The sequence below is a fragment of the Protobothrops mucrosquamatus genome, unplaced genomic scaffold, assembly GCF_001527695.2.
Source record: "Protobothrops mucrosquamatus isolate PMUCROS unplaced genomic scaffold, P.Mucros_1.0 scaffold3156, whole genome shotgun sequence".
Taxonomy (NCBI): Eukaryota; Metazoa; Chordata; class Lepidosauria; order Squamata; family Viperidae; genus Protobothrops; species Protobothrops mucrosquamatus.
In genome coordinates, this window is record NW_015389156.1 from 62,274 (window position 1) to 76,337 (window position 14,064).

At 38.8% G+C, this 14,064-nt stretch overlaps 1 protein-coding gene across 1 annotated transcript; it reads right to left on the reverse strand.

Moving 5' to 3' along the window:
• Positions 1 to 4,226: 4,226 nt before the first annotated feature.
• Positions 4,227 to 13,350, reverse strand: TMEM255B (transmembrane protein 255B; the record flags this gene model as incomplete). The annotated part of the gene is made up of 5 exons (XM_015826504.1): positions 4,227 to 4,483; positions 5,349 to 5,492; positions 8,479 to 8,638; positions 9,845 to 9,930; positions 13,270 to 13,350. Coding segments are annotated over 5 exons (639 nt in total), but the record flags the coding sequence as incomplete, so codon positions are not given.
• Positions 13,351 to 14,064: the final 714 nt, after the last annotated feature.

Here is a 14,064-nt window from a genome sequence, read left to right on the forward strand (position 1 = left end):
GCAGCTTACTAATTGGATTGCTTGGCAAACTATAGAATAGCAGTATTGCATTGGAGGAGAAAGAGGTGAAGCTTAAGCTTTTGCAAAAACATACCTGTATATTTTTAGTAATATATGTGTAGCCCTCTGATTTATCACCTGCTATTGGATGCTTTTTGAGATTGGTTATCTTATTTATATCAAGTCACTTTGTGATGCTATTTTTTCCGTATATAAGAAGAGGCCCACAAAAACATTTTTAAAGGATTTTATTTAAACACATGGCATTTATCCTGCATTCATTCATCTGTTCACGTATTCTCCTTTCATGCATGTACACAGACATGCCCACAAATATATATCACTGTATATTTTTTTTCTCCTTTCTCATTGAAAATATAGAGAGCATAACTGTATGTGTCTATTGGAGATACACTGGTAATATTTTCAACATGATTGGAAAAGCTACTGTGATTGAGAGCATAAATCCTGTAGCCAACCTCCAACTGAGCTTGAAATTTCACCATATAGAGAATAGGAATTACTAATTCTAATATCTAACCCTATTCTACTTTGCTGGTGGTCTAGAATTTCTATCTCCTAATTTGCTCTTGGATGATGTACATCTGGAACAGAGATGTGAAACCAAGGAATTCAGTCTTTTGAGATACTGACCTGGCTCAAATTTCAGTTATTATTTAAGCTCTTGGTATACAAGATAATGAACTTTTCCAGTTTTTTTTCATTATCTGCAAATACAGTATACAATGCTGTTGGTTAATTTACACTCTCTGAGCTACCCTTCAGCTGGTTGGGTTGATTTTAGCCATCTCTTGGAAGTGTCACACTACCTATAGTACTTCAGATAGCTTTGAAGAATATCAGTCTGTATTCTGTAGTAGATAGGAAGCTAAGTACTGTCACCAGAGTTGGTATAGTTGAGTTTTTCTTCTTATAGGCATTCTGCCCCAAATCTAGCTTTTTGTTTTTTCAGATTTGTTACATTGGAGCAAGTATCATTATATAAAATACCTCACATATTATATGGGTTCCTGTCTAGTCCCAAGCAGATTCCAAGACTTTTATTAATCATCTTACTTTAGGAACTAGACTACTGAAATTTCTTTTCCCAGAACTACACCCTGTCTAGGAATGGAGGTTGCCCTTTGTATTGGTTTGTTCAGCGTGGTCAGAAATATCTAAAAGTACTAAATTATTTAATTATAAAATAGTTTTAATTGTCCCAAATTACTTCATTCTAAAAATATTTCCACTGCCTCTTCATGCAATGGAATTGTTGTTACTCGGTTAAAAATATGTTTAAAGCAGATAATTTAGAGAACAAGTCCCAGAATGCCCATTGTATCAGGTCAAGCATGTTTGGAATCAATAGAATATTTGCAGTTCAGGGTTGAAATGAGAGATCCTTAGTGCTCTCTGAGCTTGTTTTTTTTCTACAAATCAAGAAAACATCCTTTTCTTGTTCTGAAATGTTCTTGGTTGTAATGAGTTATATAAGGTTCAGAATTGACTGCATATCATAGATCAGTGTTTCTCAACCTTGTGAACATTAAGATGTTGGACTTTAACTCCCAGAATTCCTTAGCCATGTGGCTGGGGAATTCTGGGAGTTGATGTCCACACATCATCAAGTTCATAAGATTGAGAAATACTGTCAGATAATTCAGCATTTTGAAACTTTAAAATATATGTTTAAATTATGGTGTTAGGTCAGTGGTTCTCAACCTTTTTAATGCCGCGACCCCAACCGGTCGTAAGTCGAGGACTAAACCGGTCATAAGTCGAGGACTAAACTGGTCGTAAGTCGAGGACTAAACCGGTCATAAGTCGAGGACTACCCAACCGGTCGTAAGTCGAGGACTTTCCCTGCCCGGGAGCGCCACGCATGCGTGGTTCCGCCCCCTGCGCCGGCCGAGGCGTAGCTGGCAAGTGGCAGAGACGGAGCAGGCTGACCACCAGCTGGCCCAACCCAAGGGAGGTAAGGCACCCGCCGGAAAAGGGGAAAAAAATGGCGGACAAAAAAAATGGCAGACAAAAAAATGGCGGACAGCCTTGCTTGGCGACCCCCATGAAATGGTCGATCGACCCCAAATGGGGTCCCGACCCACAGGTTGAGAACCACTGTGTTAGGTGTTATTATGCAAATTAAAAAGAGAAAAGCAAGCATATATCTCCTCATTTAGACTATTCAGAGAAATATTACTGTACATTATAAATATATAATAATATAGGAAGAATGGCTGGCAATACTACTATTGAGGATATTTGGGGAATACAATACAAAATACATTTATTTCTTCAAGGCTATAATTTTAAATAACTTTTTTCCCAAGACCAATCCTTTTTATTTCAGATTGTGCATATATTTTCTCAGCCAGCACTGTTTATTGTGGATAATGAAATAGAAGAGGATTTTGCAAGCCCTAATAACTTCCTAGGAGAGGTATAATGATTAAGGCATCAGGCTGGAAATTGGGAGAGTGTTGAGTTCTAGTCTGCCTCCGGCACAAAGCCTGCTTGGTGATCAGGAGCCAGTTGTTTTAGGAAATGGCAAACCACTTCTGAAGGAAGTGGAAAGGAAAACCTTTGCCAAGAAAACTGCAGGAACTTTTCCAGGAAGTTTCTGAGAATCAGACACAATTGAGTGGAAGAAAACAAAACCCTACTATTGCTGTATCCCCTATGGCAGGGGTCCCCAACCCCTGGTCCATGGACTCGCACCGGGCCACGGCATGCCAGAAACCAGGCCGCACAAACAAGCAAAACCCCATCCATGGGATGCAGGCAGCACACAAAACCATGCCCCCTCCGGTCCGCGGAAAAACCTCTCCCCACAGAACCGGTTCTTGGTGCCTAAAAGTTTGGGGGCCTCTGCCCTATGGCCTTCTGAGACGTTGACAACATGAGTGTTTTTAAGCTAGGAACAGGCAGGCAATGGGGAGAAGGAACTCTGTCCAGCCTTTTCAAAAGTTGTTGAACCTCAAATCCTCCTCTTTCCCAACAGATTCTTTTTACAATGTCCTTTTTGTGCCCAATTATTAATTGGCTGAATCTGCAATATGCAGAAAGTAATAACTTTATTTCCAGCAGTATTAAGTCCTAAGCAACACAAAAACTATTCAGACAAGGAGAACAAATCCAAATATTTAAAATATATTCCATGTTTCAATATAGTACCTTGGGGTGGGGAAGGAGAGGAACCTAGATCATAATCAAGGATTAGATTATTTATCTCTCCTTTTGATAAAATGCATACCCTGAAAATACGAAACACATGTACATAATATTTTATTGTAAAATAACTACCACAATCTTTTGGAACATATCTTTACCCAAAAGAAGATATTGAATAAGCAAAAAACCAGAGAAACATCTCTTTTCCTAAGACAGTTAGCTATATATATGCTCAGAGATATCTAAATAAATTTAGGTAATTTTTTACTGGACATAAATCAACAAATTGTCAATTTTGGATAATAAAATGAAAAGATTGCATTCCTATAAAAAATGATGGGGGTTGTTATAGAGTTAAACCACATATGAAACAAATGTATATCTGCCTTGCTAACCTATTGCGGGTGGCTGTAGGGATAATATTAGAATATTCTTATTTTGGTTTTGACTAACCTTATTTGTTACTATACCTGATCCTGAATACAACTCAGTATAGTTCTGGCTTAGGAAAATTGGGCAATTTAATTTGGTCTGCATTTTAAAGGAAAAGTAACTGAATGCATATCTCAGATTACATTATAGTTTTGGGAGTCTGCTCTTCTCTGGATATTGTAATACAAATCTCATGTCACAAATTGCATACAAATATATAGGGAAAATATTTATAGAAATGACTGTTATTGAAAGATGCATATGAAAACAAATGCCATTTTTCTGGCATTTTTTCTTAATTAGGAAGAATTAATAGAGGTTATGTGACATGTAGATCAGTTTAAAGGTTTTCCTTGGTAAATAAGAGTTAAGTCATACTATTTAAAAAAAAATTATCTTAAGTTTAACCAGACATAAATCTCACATGCAGTCACTTGTGACTCTGTCAGAGAAGGTATCTCTGTTGGGGTGAAAAAAAATTACTTGATATTGCTGGGAATAACCCAGTAACCAATTGACATTGATTTTATGGACTATTTGCTTTCATTCACGCTGCCCATTTTCCATTCTGACACTGAGACTTAAAATGGGGAAATACAATGCCACACAAAATGACATTAATGAATGGAAGCTAACCTAGTCAGCATACATTGATCTCACTGCCAAAGCTATTTTTCTTTTGAAAAACAGGTAGATAATAATCTGTTGGCTACGGTACGTACGGTGGAGGCTTTTCACCTGACAAGAAATAGGCTGGTGTGTATAATGGAGGAGCATTAGGAGGCACCCCATGGTTACAGCTGGCCTGAGAAGATGGCTGGGGGTCATCAGCTAAAGATACATCAGTAGACGAAGATGTTGGGAAATTGCCGGTAGGCTGCACCAAGACAAAGAGAAACCTTACAATGAATGAAGTTGAACTGTAAAACTGTATTTAAAATGTATGTTGATATACTTCATAATTTCTAAGCCCCAAATTCTGCGAAGTTTTACACACACACATGCACCTACTTCAACCTACAGTCATTCTCAAGTCTAAGCCATAGGCTTTTGTTTTTGTTTTTGTTTTTAAAAATTGATGTAGTGAACAAAAGGAAGGAGTGAGACACCTTTATATATAATGAAGCACAGTCTGGAAATATTTTTAAGTGGATAAATCTTTGGTTATTTTAATTATATTTTATTGTGATATTTAAATCCAGAATCCCAAGCTTCTGGTTAGTTTTGTGCTTGGCCCAATTGTCTATTGCCAGAAGCAATAAAGCAAACAAACAAGCATATGCTTATCTGCAGGAATGACTCTGTTTGTTCTTGCCTTGTCCAAGGACCATTATTGGTAAAGTAACTCTTGGCTTAACACTATCTGTAAACATTGTCTGTGTTAGCTTTCAATATCAACAAAACTCTGATTTATCTGCTCTGTTTTGATTCTTTGTCTGCACAAACCCATTTCTGTTGACTTTATAAATCAGTGTTTTTCAAGACTGGCAACTTTAAGATGTGAGGACGTCAACTCCTAGAATTTCCAACCAGTCTATTCAATGCTAATATAAAAGTGAAGATATTCCTGATAACAGACACATGAAAAGGTGCTCTTTTGTCCAGCTGGTATTCATTACATAGGCTTGGATTAGAGTAGCCAATATGCACCCATTGATTCACACACAAAATTCCCCGTTATAAAAGCAATCCAGAATGCCACTGTGAACACCAGATGTCTTGGCACCCCTCCTGTACTTTACCTGAAGGGGCAGGTGATAGGTAGGATAATGAGGAACAGAAGCTGCTGAAGGACAAAATCCAGCATATGTCAAGATCTGCTGAGCAGGATTGTAAAGGATCTGTGGTGGTGGAGCAGAGCTGAAGGCAATTTGGGAAACAGGCACCTGCAGTGGCAAAAGATGAATCAATTTTACTTCCTCTCCAAGTCTGATTTCAATACTGAATATTTTTTCCCTTGATACATTAATCATACCTTCCCAAATAATATGCCTTTCCATTTATATAGATGGGCAAATGAAAGGTTTTTAAAAAGAAAAATAAATCTTTATTTTACCCCATTTAAAAGTCCACTATTTTGAAAACAAGCCTGCTTTTATTTGGAGCTTGTAAAACGAGCTAGTAATGGGAATGGCAAGTTCTCTTTCCTAAGGCCTCAAAAATTCATTCAACACTACAGGGCAGTAAAGGGTTACAGCAAAGCTTGATAGTTTTAAGATTCACTCTGGGAGGGGAATTCCGGAAGTTAAAGTCCACCATCTTAAAGCTGCCAAGGTTGAGAAACAATGAGTTAGAGGGTTCTGTAAGCCAACATCTAGCAGAAAAATTCTGTTTCATTCAGGTGACTTTTGAACATTTGTTTCTAGTTTCTAGTACAATTCAACCTTTTGTGTTCTATTCATAGGGGCAAAAAGAAACATTCTTTTAAGACATTGCTTCAGGCATAGGTTAGGGAATTGCAACTGCAGTCAGATTTGGATATTACATGGGGGGATTTGGCAACTGCTTTCTGCCAAGAGTGGATTTTTATATAAAAAGTCCAACTCAGTACTGCATGACTGCTTTAAGTTGCCTTTCTTTCAGTTGCCTAGCAAATCTTGATTTGTGTTTCCTAAACAGTCATTTATTTCCATGCCCCACTTTGGAAATATAAAATTGTCCATATTAATAATTGCATGAGAATTTAGTTACAAGCATAGCATTGTCAAACTTTTGAATAAAAGTGAAGTCTGATAGCTTGGTATACAATGCCAACCAAAAGTGCAAGATATTTCTGTAAGCAATCATGTTTTATTTAACATCCCAACATTCATGTTAATTATATTGTTGGCACAGTCAGGTAGAAGATAGCAATGCAGGCATATTCCATGGAGGATAAAACGTTATGACCAGCAGACAATTATGATGTAATGTTAAATTTTATTAGAATTGTATGTAAAACTGCCAAGAGTAATATATATACCTATGTTTCCCCCAAAATAAGATCTATCCCGAAAATAGGCCCTAGCTTGATTTTTGGGGGAGGGCCTAACATAAGCCCTACCCCCCAAAATAAGCCCTAGTTAAGTCCCCGCCCACACACCTGTCTCTTCCCTTTCACTCCCCTTCCGAGCCAGACTGCCATGCTACGGAGGATGGGCAGGGGAAGTGCAGTCGCTTTACTTGGTCCCCCTCCGCTGTTTTGGAGCCAGTGGGGAGCCATTTTTATTTATTTTGTTTTTCATATTTACTTCACTATATTTTTGAATGTATTTCTTATTTTAAAAAAATATGACCAGCAGAGAAAACATTATAAATTTTAGTATATTTACACAAAGATGACAGATAGTTAGAAGCATGTGGTAGATTAAACTTCTAATAAGGCTATGTGTGTTTTCCTTTCAAATTCCAAATACTGCATAGCCCTATTACACAATGGCATGTGATTGTTACAATTCCTTAATTTTTTTTTCTAAAAAAAAAGGAATTGCCCCAAAGCACTAAAAATCTTTGAGTTTCCTATAGAAACTATTCATCCAAATGTCATGAATGCTGCAAAATAAAGATGAGAGGCATAACCTCAAACAGAAGTTGAAGTTGGAGGGAAGATACAATATAAAGCTAATGCACTGTCTTGTGCCTGACCTGTTTTTTTACTCCTTGCCCCCCCCCCCCCAGCAGAGAAATGGCTTAAACAAGCTATCACTTTCTGAGCCGCTTTTCTTTACAGGATAGCGCTTCCCTAAAAAAATGCTAACCACAAGACACTCCGCTCTGTAACCTTAGTTGATTAGAACACTGCCCCACCACCCTTGTGTTGCTATCTGAAATAATCAGTTTCACACTCACACTTTCTTTGGCCTCCTAAGCTACTCACAGAAAACAAACCAGGCAAAGAACAGCACTAGCGCATTGCTTTGTTTTCAAGATATATTCCTCACTGTTTGACTCCTTACTCTCTTGTAATCCCTTCCTCTCCAATGAATGTACAGTCTTCTTGCTAATTATCCCAACACTGGGATGAGCATTAGAAAGGGGAAGTGAGGAAAATGGCTATATGTTTTGCCCCTTTATACAGTTTCTTTGTGATTTATGTTCCAGAAACCTTCCCCTCCATTTGGGCGCACTTGACTGTTTGGGGCCAAATCCTTGACCCCAAATGCTGTGAGTATATTCAGTAAAACAAATATTAATAACTTTTTTCAAGATTTATTTATCATCCTGGCATCTCCCTTAATGTTTCCATTTTTAAGTATCCATCCTACAAATTATAAATTAAGCATTGATGCACAGATTATGGCAACACACGTGCAGCATCTCAATTTGCCTCAAATTGTACTTCTTTCATTAGTCAAATTATAACTGATACGATTAACTATTTAATCAGTGACAGACAGAAATGAATCTTGCTTCATTTGGTTTTGGTTTCATGGGCAGTTAATCAGATCTATGACATATCTCATGAAATCTGTCCTTAAAAATTGTTTTTAATGCATCCAGAACACAAGGAAGTGACTCAAAAAGGTAAATGTCCTTGAAGAAAGTAACAACTAATCACATAGACATTGTTGACAAGAAAACAATATGAACACAGTCTATCCATGGTCACTAGGATTAGATTTAATTTTAAGGTGGCTTTATATTTATAATCCCTCCAGGGAGCCATAAGGTACACACCATCAGCAACTCTTTAATTCAACCACATATTTTTCCTTGGTCACCTCAGCCGTCCCAGGAAAACAGGCCTCAAAGGAGGAATGTACAAGTATAAAGTGTATGCCATACTTACTCTGGGTTCAAGTCCAAAGTACTGCATATTCTTATTTTATTTTGCCAGGACAACATGAGCATGCTAGCATGGATCAATGTCCATCAATAGCAGGCAAGACTTACCACATCTTTAAAGGCTCCAAGTATGGCTGCTGTGATTATGCCAAGGAACAAGCCAATGATGTTCAAGACGGTGGATGACCAAAGCAGTCGATAGAGGTGAACCACATCCTGACAGCTGCTCACACCAAGGAATTCATAATAGCTGATAGAATGTTCTGAGCTGGAAACAGGATATTAGAGCTTTAGCACCTGATGAAAAGCAAAATGGTGCCATTCCAATCTTGTCCCTTCTCTCTTACAGTAGTCGGACTGTACTAACTCCTTCTTTTCCTGCCCCTCCAACAATAGCTCTCAGGGTAAATTGACAAGAGGCCTAGGTTTAAAAACTATAGCAAGGTGCTAGATATCATGATTTTTTTTTCTAAGACAAATACAAAGAAAACATTTGTAGTTTTAAGGAGGAATACACTTTTTAAAAAATCCACATTTTTACTCTGGAAAACATTGTAATAGTTAAATCCTTGTTATCATTATGCTCTTGTGATCTCTTTTCTGGATTACTGAAATGTGCTCTACATGGGCTGCCCTTGAAGAGCATTTACAAGTTTCATCTGGTGCAGAATGCAACAGCGCAAGTAGTAAATGCTGCCAGTTATTCAGTACATGCACCCCAATACTCTTTGAACTACAGTAGTTACCAATGTGCTTCCAGGTGTAATTCAAGGTACTGGTTGTCATTTTTAAAGCTGTTTGTGGTTTGGGACAGGGTACTTGAGGAACCATCTCTCCCCAATTGTTTCTATTCATCTGATCTGGTCAGGCAGGATGGGCATGCTTCGGCTCTTGTTGAATAGAGTATGCTAGTTGGCAAACCTAGAAGACATGTCTTTTCTGGGGTAGCCCCCAGGAGATGAGGATGGCCCAACCCTATGGGCCTCTCCTGAGACTCTAAAGACATGTTTCTATGCCTGGGGTTTACAGGGTGCAGGAATCGGCGTATTGGTTATGCTAGTGATTTTAGTTGCTTATATTTCAAGCCTCCCCTTGTTCAGGAGCTCATGATGGCCTACATTTATCATCTATCTATCATCTACTCTATCTATCATCTATCTATCTATCTATCTATCTATCTATCTATCTATCTATCTATCTATCATCTGTCTATCTAGCAAATTTATATGGCTGCACATCTCACAAAAAGCAACTCTGGGCAGCATACAACAAAGTTCCCTTCTGCTCCTCCATAGCTACCCTGTGATAGGTTGGTCTGAGGTAGTGGTCCTCAACCCTTCTGAATCCATGGACCTAGCTCCTGTGTATGTGCAAATGAAGCTTTACACACTCATCCACCACTTGTATCATCTAGTTCCCAATGGGCCATAAACTGGTACTGGGGGTTGAGGACCCCGGTCTAAGAGATACTTACTTTTCACAGTTATATAAATCACAGCAGTAACACGTATTACTTTTCACTTTCAGCTGGCATTTGTTATTTAAGGCATAACAGGTCACCTGTGTAAAGAGAAGGCAACTGATAATTATTAGTGCCACCTATTGCACCAGAGTATTGCTGAATCTCTTCTTATATGGATAGGCAACCAGGAGCCGCTGAAAGCTCATAAAAAAGGGCTGCCAAATTTGCTTTCAGTGTGCTTGAATAGGGTTGTCCTTCACCAGAACAGAAAGGCCTTCTCTTGCCCCACAGAAATCCTTTCCTCCTCCCACCAGGTAATATCCATCCAAGACAAGCAAACCTGGCCAAGCTAGTCACCTGGACCTCACTAATGTATCAAACATAGCTGATGAAAAGGCAGGGTTGTAGAACAATCTGGATTCTTAGATGATTTCCCTGTTTATCTCTGGTTGAACTGTAACTCCCCAACATGTTTCCTGGCTGCATGGATGGCTGCTACTGTTCCTGAGGACACAATTTATAATACCAACAGCACAGCAATGCCCAAAACACACAGAAAAGCCTGTTAATAGAGGTGTGCATGTGTGTGTGTTTGAGATATTCTTGTATCTTGGTGACTGCTGGGCTAGTCTCTGCAGTTTTCTTGGCAAAATTTCAGAAATGGTTTGCTGTTATCTTAGGAAGGAAAGAGAATGGCTGCTCTAGATCACCCAGCTGACTTTGTGCCTAAGACGGGACTAGAACTTACAGTCCTCCGGTTCTAGCCTGATGCTTTAACTCAAGGTCAACTTCAACTCCCAGAGTTCTTAGTTGCTAAGGTTGAGAAATATTATCTTAAGCACTATACCAAACTGGCTCCTGATGAATAAAGGTGTTCAGAGAAGTTTTATATATCTGCAGTGCTTTTTTGTAAAAAAAAAAAAAAGGTGCCGGAACTCACACGTCATACAACCCGCCTTGCCTATCCTATAAGGTTCCATCCAAAAAAGGTTCTGGGCGTTCTATGACAAAAAAAGCCCTGTATATCTGTATGATATACTGAGGATAAGGGGACTTTGATCCACTGAAATCTGTGTGATAATAAGCTACCCAGGAGATGTTGGGCTCCCAACTATTGAACTATGGAATGCTAAACTGCCATCTGTTAGAGATGCTTTAAGCAGAATCCTGCCCTGAGAGGGCTTGGCCTGTACAATTCTACAATTCTAAGAGTCTATGCGATTACACAATTTATTATCATATATCCTTGAAACTGTTAACCCTTGCTTTTTAGGAAGGAAAAAAGTGATAGGGAGAATGAAAACTATAATATTTTATTTCAGAACTGAGATATAATCATCAGCAATGCTGGCCAGAAAATCCTAAATTCCAGAGATGTTTCATTGAAGAAACAAGGATGCGGCTGAGGACCTTATTGGTGGGAGAAAAAGTAGGGAAGAAATGAGGAAGGGGGAGCATTTACAGCTTCTGTTGTTTTATTTAAAAAAAAAAAAGTCATCAAATTTCAATCAGTGGGAAGAAATAAATGAAGGCTAGCTCTGAGCTGCTCTGAAATCCCTATTTTCTTTGATCCATTGTTTTTACATTAGTTTTCAACTCTGGAAAACCTATCCACATCAGTAAAGGGAAAGAGAATTATTTTTCCAGGAATAGAATCTTCCTCCTCCATTTTTTTCTGGAATTAGTCCAAGATTGGAAGTAGTCTCTGTTTTCTGAAACATGACTGGGAAGCAGCAATTATTTCGAGAGCAAATAGGATTTCATTTCTTCACTGTTATTTCAGACTTAGATTTGGGTCCTTCCGCATTTGATAGGAATTAAAGTGGGCTCCTACTGAGCTTACTCTTGTAAGATCCAAAGTTTTGCTATAATTAATAATTGTGATTCCTGTAAGTCCAAAGAAACTAAAAGAACAAGCAACGATGTATATCTGGAGCTTTGCAATATGCATTATTTGCATTTTCAGTTCTGCTTTATTTACTTTCTATTACAGTATCTCCTTCTACAATCTTCATTTTGCAACAGTAGCTTTGAAAACAGTGCATATTTCGCAGACACTGCAAAATCATTTCTGTGTGACAAAGTAGGAGGATAATAGAATAAGAAGGATGTGCAAAACATCAAATTCCATAAGAAAAAATAATAACATAAATGAATTGCATGGAGATAAGCAAGTCAGAATAAATCTATGTAACTGCTTTTCAAAGATGCAGGTATGTCTGCAAGTTATAGTTTAAAAAAGTCAAGATGCAACAAAAACTGTCTGGATAAGTAAAAATCCTAACACTGCTAGAGATCAAAGGGGCAAAGTGAGGAGAGACGAATGATGAAAGTAGCATTCCATCAATGTGATGCAAGTTCCCAAAAATTCCAATTTTCAGGAATAGATGGTACCTAAAATCAATATTTAAAAGAGAGGAAAATAACAACACCAACAAAAAACCCATAAGAGAGCTATAACTATGAGATCTAGTTTAGTCTAGTGATTAAGGTACCAGGCTAGAAAACAGAAGACTGTGAATTCAAGACTTGCCTTAACCATGAAAGCCAGCTGGATAACTATGGGTCAGTCACTCTCTCTTGCAGTCCAACCCACCTCACAGGGTTGTTGTGTGGAAGAAATAGGAGAGGAGAATATGTTTGCTGCCTTGAGCCATTTGTAAAAATAATAGAGGAAAACAAATAAACTTCAGAAGTAGGGTGCAGCCAGAGAATTAAACATCAATATATATAGAATTCCCTTGTTTTTTCCAATAGTAAAGAAGCAGAATATGTTGTTCAAAGTAGATGAAAAATATGCAAACATGTTAAAGAGGCCTTAATTTTATTTCTCAGAAAACAGCAGTTCATTTGAATAGGTTAAGTTTAGATTCTCTCCTGGGCTTCTTTTCCCCCCCACATCCTATTTTTGTTTTGTTTATGTGGATGGTTTCTTTATTCAATAGGCTGGAAGTATACTCTGCCAAAACAAAACAACAACAAAACTCCTGAGAGTAAAAGAACCAAAATTTTACTTCAGCCCCAGGATTGTGCCTGATTGTTCCTGTCCTTGGCTGAAGACCATCACTCGGGATAGAATCTGTAGACATTCTTGGATTTTGTCAGGTTATTACAATTAAAAGTTGAGGTTTGGGGGCCAATATAAATCATCAGCTATTAAGGTAACTTGGGTACATCTGACAGAATGTCATTCCGCACAAACATCCGCAGGAAAAGAGCAATGGCATTTTCCAACAAATCATTTATGTAACAAGAATGGAATGAACTTCAGTTCCAAAGCAAATATTCTTGCCACACATACAATAGCATTTCTATGCTGCCAAAATACAGAAAATAAACCTCCAGTGATTGAGTCCTGAGATTAAAAAAGTCACCTTGTAAGTCACCTTTCCATGTACTGTACAAAGCTAGATCTTAATCTAACAATAATAGCTTACCTCTGTCTGGTAGGCATCAAATAAGTATCCGATTCCACTTGTATAATACTGGCACCTTTTAGTATATAAAGGTCTAGGTTCCTAGAAGAAGAGAAAGAAGAAAAATGAAGAAGAATTAAAAATGTGCTTTAAGTTACATTACAGATCTATCTTTACTTCCCCTACGCAGCTAAGCTCTGGGAGGTTTTAAGTGAAATCCATATACAATCCATGTAATTTTGAACTTTGTCAACTATTTCCTCTTCAGCATGCATTGATTTGCTTGGAAATTAATTATAGAGTTGACTCAATTTAACAGAACAGAATAAGTTAGAAGAGACCTTGGAGATCCTCTAGTCCAGTGGTGGCGAACCTATGGCACGCGTGCCAGAGGTGGCACACGTGCCGTTGCCCCAGCCTCGCCTCCCCCCGTGACCTCCTCCTCACCAGCAGCCCCTCTGGAGGAGAGTCGTCCCCGAGCATGGCCCACGCAGAGCAGCGCAGCCAAGGACATGGCAGTCAGGCAGCGTAGACAAGACTCTGCCTTCATGCCCCATCGCGCACAGTTGATGCTGCAGTGTGCGGGCAGAGGGCGTGGCCTCCATGGCACTGCTGGGCTGCCTGGGTGATTTACACTGGGCCCTGGAGGTGGTGAGTGGCCCTGCGGGCAGGCGGGGTGGAGACGGGGCAGGGGGTAAAGCGGGGGCGGGGCCAGTTTTTGGGCACTCGGTCTCTGAAAGGTTCGCCATCACTGCTCTAGTCCAACTCCCTACTCAAGCAGGAGACCCTATGCCATTCTGGACAAGTGACTGTCCA